Source organism: Manis javanica, chromosome 12, assembly GCF_040802235.1.
Source record: "Manis javanica isolate MJ-LG chromosome 12, MJ_LKY, whole genome shotgun sequence".
In the NCBI taxonomy this organism is placed as follows: Eukaryota; Metazoa; Chordata; class Mammalia; order Pholidota; family Manidae; genus Manis; species Manis javanica.
The window spans coordinates 65,104,270-65,117,644 of NC_133167.1; the positions used below are offsets into that span (position 1 = coordinate 65,104,270).

General features: G+C 36.6%; 2 protein-coding genes across 6 annotated transcripts in view; one reads left to right on the forward strand and one right to left on the reverse strand.

Annotated features, from left to right (window-relative positions):
* FASTKD1 (FAST kinase domains 1) overlaps positions 1-13,374 on the forward strand; it is a 64,958-nt gene extending 51,584 nt beyond the window's left edge. For 4 of the 5 annotated variants that reach the window (XM_036995027.2, XM_073218727.1, XM_073218725.1 and 1 more), the window contains 3 exons: positions 11,688-11,826; positions 12,489-12,603; positions 13,126-13,374. In XM_036995027.2, the coding sequence (XP_036850922.1) occupies positions 11,688-11,826; positions 12,489-12,603; positions 13,126-13,221 (350 nt within the window). In that variant the 3' untranslated portion in view covers positions 13,222-13,374. Of the gene's footprint in view, positions 1-11,687; positions 11,827-12,459; positions 12,604-13,125 lie in introns of those variants that run through there. The other variant, XM_073218726.1, reaches the window with a different exon arrangement.
* Positions 919-3,616, reverse strand: LOC118969654 (mitochondrial calcium uniporter regulator 1-like). The gene has a single exon (XM_037004152.2). The coding sequence runs from the start codon at positions 1,707-1,709 to the stop codon at positions 951-953; it is 759 nt and encodes a 252-aa protein (XP_036860047.2). The 5' UTR covers positions 1,710-3,616; the 3' UTR covers positions 919-950.
* Position 13,375: the final 1 nt, after the last annotated feature.

A 13,375-nucleotide genomic window follows, 5' to 3' on the forward strand; every position in this document is an offset into this window, starting at 1 on the left:
ATGCAAACAGTAGGGAAAAAAGCAGGTACTGCAGTACTTGTATCAAACGAAATAGACTTCAAAACAAAGAAAGTAGCAAGAGATAAAGTAGGACATTACATAATGATAAAGGGGGCAATTCAACAAGAGGACATAACCATTATAAATATCTATGCACCCAATACAGGAGCACCAGCATATGTGAAACAAATACAGGATTAAAGGAGGAAAAGAATGCAATGCATTCAATACACCACTCACTCCAAAGGACAGCTCAGCCAGACAGAAGATAAGTAAGGACACAGAGGCACTGAACAACACACTAGAACACATGTACCTAACAGACATTTACAGAATTCTACACCCAAAAGCAGCAGGATACACGTTCTTCTCAACTGCACATGGAACATTTTTCAGAATAGACCACATATGAGGCCACAAAAAGAGCCTCAGTAAATTAAAAAAGATTGAAATTCTAGCAACCAACTTCTCAGATCACAAGGGTATAAAACTAGAAATAAATTGTACAGAGAAAACAAAAGGCTCACAAACACATGGAGGCTTAACAACATGCTCTTATATAATCAATGGATCAATGACCAAATTAAAACAGATGAAGCAATATATGGAGACAAATGACAACAACAGCACAGTGCCCCAACTTCTGTGGGATGCAGTGAAGGCAGTTCTAAGACGAAAGTATATAGCAATCCACGCCTATTTAGAGAAGACAGAACAATCCCAAATCAATAGTATAATATCACAATTATTGAAACTGGAAAAAAGAACAAGGCCTAAATTCAGCAGAAAGAGGGACATAATATAAGATCAGAGAAGAAATAAATAAAACTGAGAAGAATTAAACAATAGAAAAAAATCAATGAAACCAAGAGCTGGTTCATTGAGAAAATAAACAAAATAGATAACCCCTAGCCAGACTTTTTTTTTTTGCTCTTTAAAAAGAGAATTTATTACATCCATAGGCGATAAAATCCCAGAGCTACTGTTAGGCATGTAAACACAGACCCTGCTAAATATTTAATATTGTCAAGCTTGTGTGACTCGAGCATAGTTTTAAGGCCAGCGACCTCCGTGTCTATTTTCCTGTCTGTCTGGGTGACACCACGATCTTGCTGGGCATGAAATGCCACCATTTCTGTCTTTATTTCCAGCAGCTTCCTTTCATTCAATGAATACAATTTCACTCTACTCTTTTCTAGATTGAAGTCTAATTTGGTATCAGTTCGGACTTTGATCATTTCATCCATTACTTGTTGTTTTACCTGATGTAGTTCAAGCTTTATTTTCTTATTTTCTGCTCTAAGGGCTGAAAATTCACTCTTCTCCAAAATAATCATATCTTTTTTCACATTAGCAGTCTGAGACATTATTTGCTGAAGAGTGATCTCCTGCTGTGTCTTGGTGACCATGTCTTTGTAGACGATGTCCATGTTGGCCTCTACGGTCTTGACCAACGCAGATGCAATGATTTCTGCTTGTTGAGTGGTAAACCCATTTTCTTTGAGTAAACACACTAAGGCATGAGTGTCAAAGTAGAGCTTCCTACTCCCAGAAGAGGTGAAATCTCTTGCTTTGTACTCCAGCTGCAGGTTCCCAGCAGAGAGGCTTATCTCCTTGAGGAAGCAAAGGTGGCCATTAGGCTGCGGTTTGGGCAGGGTATGCCGGCAGCACAGGTGACGCCTGGGACCAGCCCCAGCGGGCAGCTCCATGTACCGCTGCACTGGGCTGGGGCAGCAGAGCCCTAGCCAGACTTTTTAAGAGAAAAAGAGAATCTACACACAGAAACAGAATCAGAAATGGGAAAGGAAAAATCACTATGGACACCACAGAAATACAAAGAATTATTAGAGAATACTATGAAAATCTATATTCTAACAAGCTGGATAACCTAGAAGAAATGGACAACTTTCTAGAAAAATACAACCTTCCAAGACTGACCAAGGAAGAAACAGAAAACCTAAATAGACCAATTACCAGCAAAGAGATTGAATCGGTAATAAAAAAACTACCCAAGAATGAAATCCCCGGGCCAGATGGATACACTGCTGAATTTTATCAGACATATAGAGAAGACATAATAGCCATTCTCCTTAAAGTTTTCCAAAAAATAGAAGAGGAGGGAATACTTCCAAACTCATTCTATAAGGCCAGCATCACTCTAATACCAAAACCAAAGTCCCCACAGAAAAAGAAAACTACTGACCAATATCCCTGATGAATATAGATGCAGAAATACGCAACAAAATATTAGCAAACTGAAGTCAAAAATACATCAAGAGGATCATACACCATGATCAGGTAGGATTCATCTAAGGGATGTAAGGATGGTACAGCATACAAAAATCTATGAACATCATCCACCACATCAACAAAAAGGACAAAAACCACATGATCATCTCCATCGATGCTGAAAAACGATTTGACAAAATTCAAGATCCATTCATGATAAAAACTCTCAACAGAATGGATATAGAGGACAAGTATCTTAACATAATAAAGACCATATATGACAAACCCACAGCCAACATCATACTTAAAAACGAGAAGGTGAAAGCTTTTCACCTAAGATCGGGAACAAGGCAGGGATGCCTAGACTCCCCACTTACATTCAACGTAGTGCTGGGGATCCTAGCCACAGCAATCAGACAAAATAAAAATAAAAGGCATCCAGATTGGTAATGAAGAAATCAAACTTACTATTTGCAGATGACATGATATTATACATAAAAAACCCTAAAAATCCACTCCTAAACTACTAGAACTAATACCTGAATTCAGCAAATTTGCAGGATACAAAATTAATACACAGAAAGCTGTTGCATTCCTATACACTAATGATGAAGTAGCAGAAAGAGAAATCAGGAAAACAATTCCATTCAAAATTGCATCAAAAATAATAAAATACCACAGAATAAACCTAATCAAGGGAGTGAAAGACCTATACCCTGAAAATTACAAGACACTATTAAGAGAAATTAATGAGGACACTAATAAATGGAAATTCATCCCATGCTCTTGGCTAGGAAGAATTAATATTGGCAAAATGGCCATCCTGCCTAAAGCAATCTACAGATTCAATGCAATCCCTATCAAAGTACCTACAGCATTTTTCAACGAACTGGAACAAATAGTTCTAAAATTCATATGGGACCACCAAAGACTCCAAATAACCAAAGCAGTACTGAGAAGGAAGAATAAAGTGGGAGGGATCTCGCTCCCTGACTTCAAGCTCTACTACAAATGACAGTAATCAAGACTATTTGGTACTGGCACAAGAACAGACCCACAGACCAGTGGAACAGAATAGGGAGTCCAGATATTAACCCAAACATGTATGGTCAATTAATATATGATAAAGGAGCTATGGATATACAATGGGGATATGACAGCCTCTTCAACAGCTGGTGTTGGCAAAATTGCAAGAGAATGAAACTGGATCATTGTCTAACCCCATACACAAAAGTAAACTCAAAATGGATCAAATATCTGAATATAAGTCATGAAACCATAAAACTCTTAGAAAAAAATATAGGCAAAAATCTCTTCGATATAAACATGAGCAAGTTCTTCATGAACATATCTCCTTGGGCAAGGGAAACAAAAGCAAAAATGAGCAAGTGGGACTGTATCAAGCTGAAAAGCTTCTGTACAGCAAAGGACACCATCAATAGAACAAAAAGGCATCCTCGAGTATGGGAGAATAAACGACATATCCGATAAAGGGTTGACATCCAAAATATATAAAGAGCTTGCACACCTCAAAAAACCAAAAGCAAATAATCCAAGTAAAGAATGGGTAGATGATCTGAACAGACACTTCTCCAAAGAAGAAATTCAGGTGGCCAACAGGCATATGAAAAGATGCTCCACATCACTAGTCATCAGAGAAATGTAAATTAAAACCACAATGAGATATCACCTCACACCAGTAAGGATCGCCACCACCCAAAAGACAAACAACAACAAATGTTGGCAAGGATGTGGAGAAAGGGGAACCCTCCTATACTGCTGGTGAAAATGTAAATAAGTTCAACCACTTTGGAAAGCAGTATGGAGGTTCCTCAGAAAACTAAAAATAGAAATACCATTTGACCCAGAAATTCCACTCCTCAGAATTTACTCTAAGAATGCAGCAGCCCAGTTTGAAAAAGACATATGCACCCCTATGTTTATTGTAGCACTATTCACAATAGCCAAGAAATGGAAGCAATCTAAGTGTCCATCAGTAGATGAATGGATAAAGAAGAAGTGGTACATATACACAATGGAATATTATTCAGCCATTAGAAAGAAACAAATCCTACCATTTGCAGCAACATGGATGGAACTATAGGGTATTATGCTCAGTGAAATAAGCCAGGTGGAGAAAGACAAATATCAAGTGATTTCACTCATCTGTGGAGTATAAGAACGTTGTAAAAACTGAAGGAACAAAACAGCAGCAGACTCACAGAACCCAAGAATGGACTAACAGTTACCAAAGGGAAAGGGACTGGGGAGGATGGGTGGAAAGGGAGGGATAAGGGGGGGGAAAGGTCATTACGATTAGCACATATAATGTAGCGGTGGGGGACACAGGGAAGGCAGTATAATATAGAGAAGACAGTGATTCTATAGCATCTAACTACACTGATGGACAGTGACTGTAATGGGGTATGTGGCAGGGACTTGGTAATGGGGGGAGTCTAGTAACCATAATGTTGCTCATGTAATTGTACATTAATGTTACCAAAATTTAAAAAGTACCTACTATTTCATCCTTTTCATTCAGTTGCTTTTTTCACTTTTTTTTCTTGATTTCAATACTAATATGATTATTATGGAAATTTTTCAAACCTATATAAAAATAGAGAAAATATAGTAATGAATCCTCATTCAGCATCAACAGTTATCAACACTCATTCAGCAGAGTTCCACCTGATCCTTTTTAAGGAAATCATAGATAATCATTTTCATGCAAATCATTTTAGAATGTATAAAAGAATATGTAAGTAATCTCAGTACCATCATCACCACTACAACCACTCATAATAATTTAATGTCACGTAGTTTGTCAATGTTCAAAGGTCTCAACTGTCTGTTTTATTTTACTATTGTTAAAATTGGGATTTAAACATTCCATTTAGTTGTTATATCTTTTCTACCTTTTTCTCTTTTCTCCTTATAATTTATTTATTAATTTTTTTAACATTCTGGAGTTTCCCATTTGCAACTCTGTCATGTCATTTAACAAGCCCTGCATCCCTTTTTTCCCATAAAAGAACAGTTATGTCTGGTTACTTGATTAGATTCAGGTAAGTTTTTATTTTTATTTTTGGCCAGACTATTTTGTAGGTAATATGTACTTCTTAATTGCATCATATCAGAAGACACACAATGCTAGGTGTCTTTTATTAAGATTTATCACTGGTTTTTATGCCATCAGCTTATCGACTAGAAAGTTCTCTCAGGTTTTCACATGCTGATTTTATCAGCCATTAAAATTATTGCCTAATCATCACTCATTATGGGTAGTAAAATAGTGATTTTCTACATCTGTCGTTTCTTCTGCGTTTGTCTAAAAAGAACTTTCCCATATCAATGGTTTAATTACCCTCTAAAAAGAACTTTCCCATATCAATGGTTTAATTACCCTTATGTACAATTCATACAGGAAAGACAAGATACATACTTGAATCTTTGTCTTTACTAGTTTTCAGATGAGGGGGTTTAGTTTCCTCCTGATGTTACCAAGAAAGTTAAAGGGATTAAAATAAAATTCTTTATAAAGTGATTTTGCCTCCGCAGTGCTAAAAATAGCCCAACTGTAAGTATAGTTTAATAATACTTGCTGTTTGATTTTTTAAGGTATCATTGATAAACGCTCTTATGAAGGGATAACAAAAAAATGTAGTTACTACATTCACCCATAGTATCGATCCCTGCCCCCACCATACCCCACTGCAGTCATTGTCCATCAGTGTAGTAAGATGCCACAGAGTCACTACCTGTCCTCTCTGTGCTACACTGTCTTCCCCATGATCCCCCACGCCATGTGTACTGATCATAATGCCCCTTAATCCCCTTCTCCCTATGTCCCACCCCTCCCCTTTGGTAACCACTAGTCCCTTCTTGGAGTCTGTGAGTCTGATGTTGTTCTGTGCCTTCAGAGTTTTCTTTCACTATTAAACTCCACAAAATGAGGGAAATCATTTGGTATTTGTCTTTCTCTGCTTGACTTATTTTGCTGAGCATAATACCCACTAGCTCCATCCATGTTGTTGCAAATGGTATGGTTTGTTTCCTTCTTATGGATAAACAGTATTCCATTGGGTATATGCACGACATCTTCTTTATCCATTCATTTACTGATGGACACTTAGGTTGCTTCCAAATGTTGCCTATTGTAAATAGTGCTGCAGTAAACCTAGGGGGCATATGTCATTTTGAATCTGAGAATTTCTTTTCCTTGGGTAAATTCCCATGAGTGAAATTCCTGGGTCAATTGGTATTTCTATAGTTTTTTGGAGGAACCTCCATATTGCTTTCCACATGGTTGGACTAATTTTCATTCCCACCAGCAGTTTAGGAGGGTTCCCCTTTCTCTGCATCCTTGTCAGCATTTGTTGTTCCTAGTATTTTCTATGTTGGCTATCCTAACTGGCGTGAGGTGATATCTCATTGTAGTCTTAATTTTCATTTTCCTGATAATTAGTGATGTGGAGCATCTTTTCATGTGCCTGTTGGCCATCTGAATTTCTTCTTTGGACAAGTATCTGTTCCTATCCTCTGCCCATTTTTAATTAGGTTATTTTCTTTTTGGGTGTTGAGGCATATATATTTTGGATGTTAACTCCTTGTTGGATATGTCATTTACAGATATATTCTCCCATACTAAAGCACCTCTTTTGTTCTGCTGATGGTGTCCTTTGCTGTACAGAAGCTTATTGGCTGGATGTAGTCCCTTTTGTTCATTTTTGCTTTTGTTTCCCTTGCCCAAGGAGGTGCATTTATGAAAAAGTTGCTCATGTTTATGTTGAAGAGATTTGTGCCTATATTTTCTTCTAAGAGTTTTATGGTTTCATGACTTACATTCAAGTGTTTGATCCATTTTGAGTTTACTTTTGTGTATGGGGTTAGACAATCCAGTTTCATTCTCTTGCGTATAGCTGTCCATTTTAGCCAACACCAGTTGTTGAAGAGGCTGTCATTTCTCCATTATATAGCTATGGCTCCTTTATGCTTGGGTTTATACCTGGGATCTCTCTTCTGTTCCATTGATCTATGGATTGGTTCTTGTGCCAGTCCAAATTGTCTTGATTACTGTGGCTTCATAGTAGAGCTTTAAGTTGGGTAGCATAATCCCCCTACTTTCTTTATTCTTCCTTCTCAGGATTGCTTGACTATTCGAGGTCTTTTGTGGTTCCATATGAATTTGAGACCTATTTGCTCTAGTTTGTTGAAGAATGCTGTTGGTATTTTGATAGGGATTGCATTGAATCTGTAGATTGCTTTTAGCAGGATGGCCATTTTAACAATATTTCTTCCTTTCCATGAGCACGGGATGTATTTCCTTTTATTGGTATCTTCTTTAATTTCTCTCATGAATGTCTTGTAGTTTGCAGGTATAGGTCTTTCACTTCCTTTGTTAGGTTTATTCTTAGGTGTTTTATTCTTTCTGATGCAGTTGTAAATGGAATTGTTTTGTTTTCCTTATTCTCCTTTCTGATAGCTCATTGTTAGTGTATAGGAATATCACAGATTTCTGTGTGTTAACTTTGTTTCCTGCAACTTTGCTGAGTTGAGATTTTAGATCTAGTAGTTTTGAAGTGTATCCTCTAGGGTTTTTTATGTACAATATCATGTCATCTACAAACAGTGACAGTTTAACTTCTTCTTTACCAATCTGGATGCCTTTTATTTCTTTGTGTTGTCTGATTGCTGTTGATAGGACCTCCAGAACTATGTTGAATAAAAGAAGGGAGAATGGGCATCCTTGTCTTGTTCCTGATCTTAAAGGAAAAGCTTTCAGCTTCTCACTTTTAAGTATGATGTTGGCTGTGGGTTTGTCATATATGCCCTTTATTATGTTGTGGTACTTGCCCTCTGTACCCTTTTTGTTGAAAGTTTTTATCATGAATGGATGTTGAATTTGTCAAATGCTTTTTTGGCGTCTGTGGAGATGATCATGTGCTTTTTGTCTTTTTTGTTGATGTGGTGGATGATGTTTATGGATTTATGAATGTTGTACCATCCTTGCTTCCCTGGGATGAATCCCACTTGATCATGCTGGATGATCTTTTTGATGTATTTTTTAATTTGATTTGCTAATATTTTTTTGAGTATTTTTGCATCTATGTTCATCAGGGATACTGGTCTGTAATTTTCTTTTTTTGTGGTGTCATTGTCTGGTTTTGGTATTAGAGTGATGGTGGCCTCATAGAATAAGTTTGGAGGTATTCCTTCCTCTTCTACTTTTTGGAAAACTTTGAAGATGGTGGGTATTAATTCTTCACTAAGTGTTTGATAAAAAATCAATCATGAAGTCATCTGGTCCAGGGGTTTTGTTCTTAGGTAGTTTTTTGATTAGTAGTTGAATTTCATTGCTGGTAATTGATCAGTTCAGATTTCTGTTTCTTCCTGGATCAGCCTTGGAAGGTTGTATTTTTCTAGAAAGTTGTCTGTTTCTTCTAGGTTGTCCAGTTTGTTAACATATAATTTTTCATAGTCTTTAATAATTCTTTGTATTTCTGTGGTGTCAATAGTGATTTTTTTCCTTCCTCATTTCTGATGCTGTTTATGTATTTAGACTCTTTTTTTCTAGCTAAGTCTGGCTAGGGGTTTATCTCTTTTGTTTATTTTATAGAAGAACCAGCTCCTGCTTTCATTGATTCTTTCTGTTGTTTTATTCTTTTCAGTTTTATTTATTTCTTCTCTAATCTTTATTATGTCCCTCCTATTGACTTTGGGCTTCATTTTTTCTTCTTTAGTTTTGTTAATTGTGAGTTTGGTTGGTTCGTATGGCATTGTTCTTCTTCCCTGAGGTAGGCCTGTATTGCAGTATACTTCCCTCTTAACATGGCCTTCACTGCGTCCCACTGATACTACAGTGTTGAATTACTGTTGTCATTTGCCTCCATATATTGCTTGATCTCTGTTTTTATTTGGTCATTGATCCATTGATTATTTAGAAGCATGTTGTTACATCTCCATATGTTTGTGGGCTTTTTTGTTGCCTTTGCATAATTTAATTCTAGTTTCTTATGTTTGTTATCTGAGAAGCTGGTTGGTACAATTTCAGTCTTTTTGAATTTAATGAGTCTCTTTTTGTGGCCTACTATATGACCTATTCTGCAAAGTGTTCCATGTGAACTTGAGAAGAATGTGTATCCTGCTGCTTTTGGTGGAGTGTTCTGTAGATGTCCACTACGTCCATCTGTTCTAATGTGTTGTTCAGTGCCTTTGTGTTCTTACTTATTTTCTGTCTGGTTGATGTGTCCTTTGGAGTGTGTGCTGTGTTGAAGTCTCCTAAAATGAATGCTTTGCATTGCATTCTATTTCCCCCTTTAGTATTTGTTTCACATATGTAGGTGATCCTGTGTTGGGTGATATTTATAATGGTTATATCCTCTTGTTGGACTGACTCCTTTATCATTATGCAGTGTCCTTCTTTGTCTTTTGTTACTTTCCTTGTTTTGAAGTCTATTTTGTGTGAGAACAAGTACTGCAACTTCTGCTTTTTCTCCCTGTATTATCTTCCATCCCTTCACTTTTATTGTGTGTGTGTCTTTGGGTTTAAAGTGAGTCTCCTGTAGGCAGCATATTGATGGGTCTTTTTTTTATCCATTCCGTGACTCTGTGTCTTTTGATTGGTGCTTTCAGACCATTTACATTTAGGGTGATTATTGATAGGTTTGTACTTGTTGCCATTGTAGACTTTAGATTCATGATTACTAAAGGTTCAAGGGTAATTTACTTACTATCTAACAGTCTAATATAACTCACTTAGTATGCTATTACAAAATCAATCTAAATGGATTTTTTCCCTCCTCTTTCTTCCTCCTTCATTTTTTGTATATTTGGTATCATATTCTGTATTCTTTTTCTATCCCTTGACTGAGTTTGGGGGTAGTTGATTTGAGTTTGCATCTGCTTAGTGATTAATTATTCTACTTTTTTTACTGTGGTTTTATTTCCTCTGGTTACAGTTGTTTATTTTTAGGAACACTTCCATCTATAGCAGTCCCTCCAAAATACACTGTAGAAGCAGTTTGTGGGAGGTAAATTCTCTCAGCTATTGCTTTTCTGCAAATGGTTTAATCCCTGCTTCAAATTTAAATGATAACCTTGCCAGGTTGTGTATTCTTGGTTGGAGGCCCTTCTGCTTCATTGCATTAAATATATCCTCCCACTCCCTTCTGGCCTATAAGATTTCTGCTGAGAAGCCTGATGATAGCCTGATGGGTTTCCTTTGTATGTGATCTTTTTCCTCTCTCTTTTAAAAGTCTGTCCTTATCCTTGATCTTTGTCATTTTAATTATTATATGTCTTGGTTGTCTTCCTTGTGTCCGTTTTGTTGGGAGATTGTGCACTTCCATATCCTGAGAGTCTATCTCTTTCTCCAGATTGGGGAAGTTTTCAGCAATTACCTCCTCAAAGACACTTGCTATCTTTTTTCTCTCTCTTCTTCTTCTTCTGGTACTCCTATAATGTGAATATTGTTCCATTTGGATTAGTCACACAGTTCTCTCAATATTCTTTAATTCCAAGAGATCCTTTTTTTATTTGTGCCTCAGCTTCTTTGTATTCCTCTTCTCCAATTCATATTCCATTTACTGCCTCCTCTATTATACCTAATCTGCTTTTAAATCCCTCCATTGTATGTTTCATCAGATTCTGTATTCTTTAACAATTGAATCTCATTCCCAAATTCAATTTTGTCCACCTGTCCTTTCTCATGAGCAGCAAGCTCCTTGCCCCTTTAACAGCCTTCTTGCTGTTAGGAAGTCTCTCAGACTGCACACCTTTCTTTTGTACCCGAGCAGCCGGATGTGGATCCCTGCTTTCTGCAAGCGGCTAGAATCTCAGTCTCTCCAGGTATTCTGCCTGTATTAGCTTTCCAACCCTTCTAATCTCCAGAGCACCATGCAGTGTAGGTTTGTGCTCCCAAAACAGATCACCAGGCCTGGGTGTTCAGCAGTCCTAGGCCTCCACCTGCCTCCCTGCTCCATTTCTCTTCCTCCCACTGGTGAACTGGGGTGGGGGAAGGGCTTGGGTCACCAGATCATAGCTTTGGTATTTTGCCCTGTTCTGTGAAGTGTGTTCTTTTCTCCAGGTGTATGAAGACTGGCGCAGCCTTCTCTCCTATTGCTTTTTCAGGATTAGTTGTATTAACTATATTTTCATATTATATGTGGTTTGGGGAAGAGGCCTCTGTCTCACCTCTCACGCTAGCATCTTTTTTGCTGATTGATTTTTATTGTTTGACTTTCAAAGAGACCATTGGACAAGATCTTATAAAATAAATTGAATAATTAGGGAGGTACATCATTCTTGTGTGTGTGTGTGTGTGTGTGTGTGTGTGTGTGTGTGTGTAGACATACATGTATACATGTCTGTATACACGTACATATATTTAAAATATATGTCAAACTTTTACCTTTAAGAATTCACTAATCAATACTGTTGATTCCTGTACATTCTTATAGATTTTGAGTGTATCTTGGATAAAAGAAAAAAACCTCTTCCTTATGGAAGCCATTTTAGAACTTCAGGAATACTGCCAGAAGTGCACAGGGAATCAAATACACAAATAGTTGGATTAAGTCTGCCACCAGGAGCTGAAAGGTAACCTATTTCTTAGTTTCAGATTTTGTTAATTGAACATTAAGATGTATTAACATTAATGATTAAATGAACTCAGGTAGTTATTGAGGATTGTAGTAGAATCTGCTCATGTATCTCAGGCATTCTGCCTCTGTATCTTCCTTTTCCTATCCCTTCTGCCTTAATATCTGTCCTTTGCTGTCCAAAGCCTAGTGATGGAACTAAATTAGTGCTAACCTTGTAATTGTGCTCAGTGGAAGTAAATAATATCTTCTTTGGAGCTCCCATATCTCTCTATTTATTTGATAGCACTTAGCCACTTCTTACACTGCATTAAGATACCGTGTGTCATATTATGTTCTCTGTTAGACTATAAGTTATGTCTCATTATCTCTTTATCCTTCACAGTGCCTTACATACAGTAGGTGCATAATAAATATATATTGGACAAAGAAACAAATGGATGAAAGCATGGAGATACTATAATTTGGTGTAAATTCCAATGAATAGATTTACTTGTCAGATATTACTAATATAAATAGAAAAATAACTTGATATATTTATTTATATTCATTGGGCTTTTGTTAGTTTATAAAGATACAATCTTATTCCTGAAAGGCTTGTGATATTCAGTTTCTCATTTTTTGATTTCAGAAGTAAGTATTTTTAAAAATCTTCTATAGGATTGCTTTGGAATTTTTGGATTCAAAAGCTTTCTGTAGAAACATCCCTCACTTAAAAGGAAAATCTGCTACAAAAAAACGACATTTGGAAATTTTGGGCTATCGTGTAATTCAGGTACGAAGTATTCATGTAATTAAGCTTCTAAAAAACCCAGAGTCATTATTCATACATGTTTCCTTTTAATATGAAAGTTCTAGAATTATGTTTTTAAATATTAAAAGTTACATTAAAATATCTCTGAAACAGAATAGGTCTCCATTTTTTTAAGAATAATAAATAAAAATAATTGTCTAGAAGATCTGTTGATTTTTATGTTTACCTTACGAGAGCGAGGCACTGTGGAGATGAATAGAATTATAAGAGATAAAGGGTAGTATATGAATATAGGAAAGGTATGTAGGGGAAAAAATGTCCATTGTTGGTATTATAGGAACAGGAGAATGACAGGGGCTGCAAGGCAGAAATAGGTCTTGTGGACTTTGGCTGGAAGAAGGGCCCACCTGGCTTCCAAAAATGGTCCAGAGGCTGTGCTCATAGAAACCAATTTCACAAGGCTCCTCCCGCTCATGTCAGTACATAAGTCTTCCATGATGTTGCTTTAAAACCTCCATTCAAACTACATTGTTTGTTTTACAGATCCCTCATTTTGAATGGAACTCTATGGCACTGTCAACAAAGGGTGCTCGGATTGACTACCTGAGAGACCGTGTATTTGGAGAAAGCAAATCATGATTTTAGTTTTTATTTAAAATTAGCTATCATGGTGTGGCACATATGAACTTAATTTTAAGTGGCCTGACTCAATTAAAAAATAATAGCATAGAACTGACTCATTTTAAGGTAAATTACATACCTATTAAAATAAATAGACATTTTATAATGGAAT

Excerpts from the sequence above, each read along its gene's own strand:
- LOC118969654 (XM_037004152.2), bottom strand. The coding sequence starts at position 1,709 with ATGGAGCTGCCCGCTGGGGCTGGTCCCAGGCGTCACCTGTGCTGCCGG.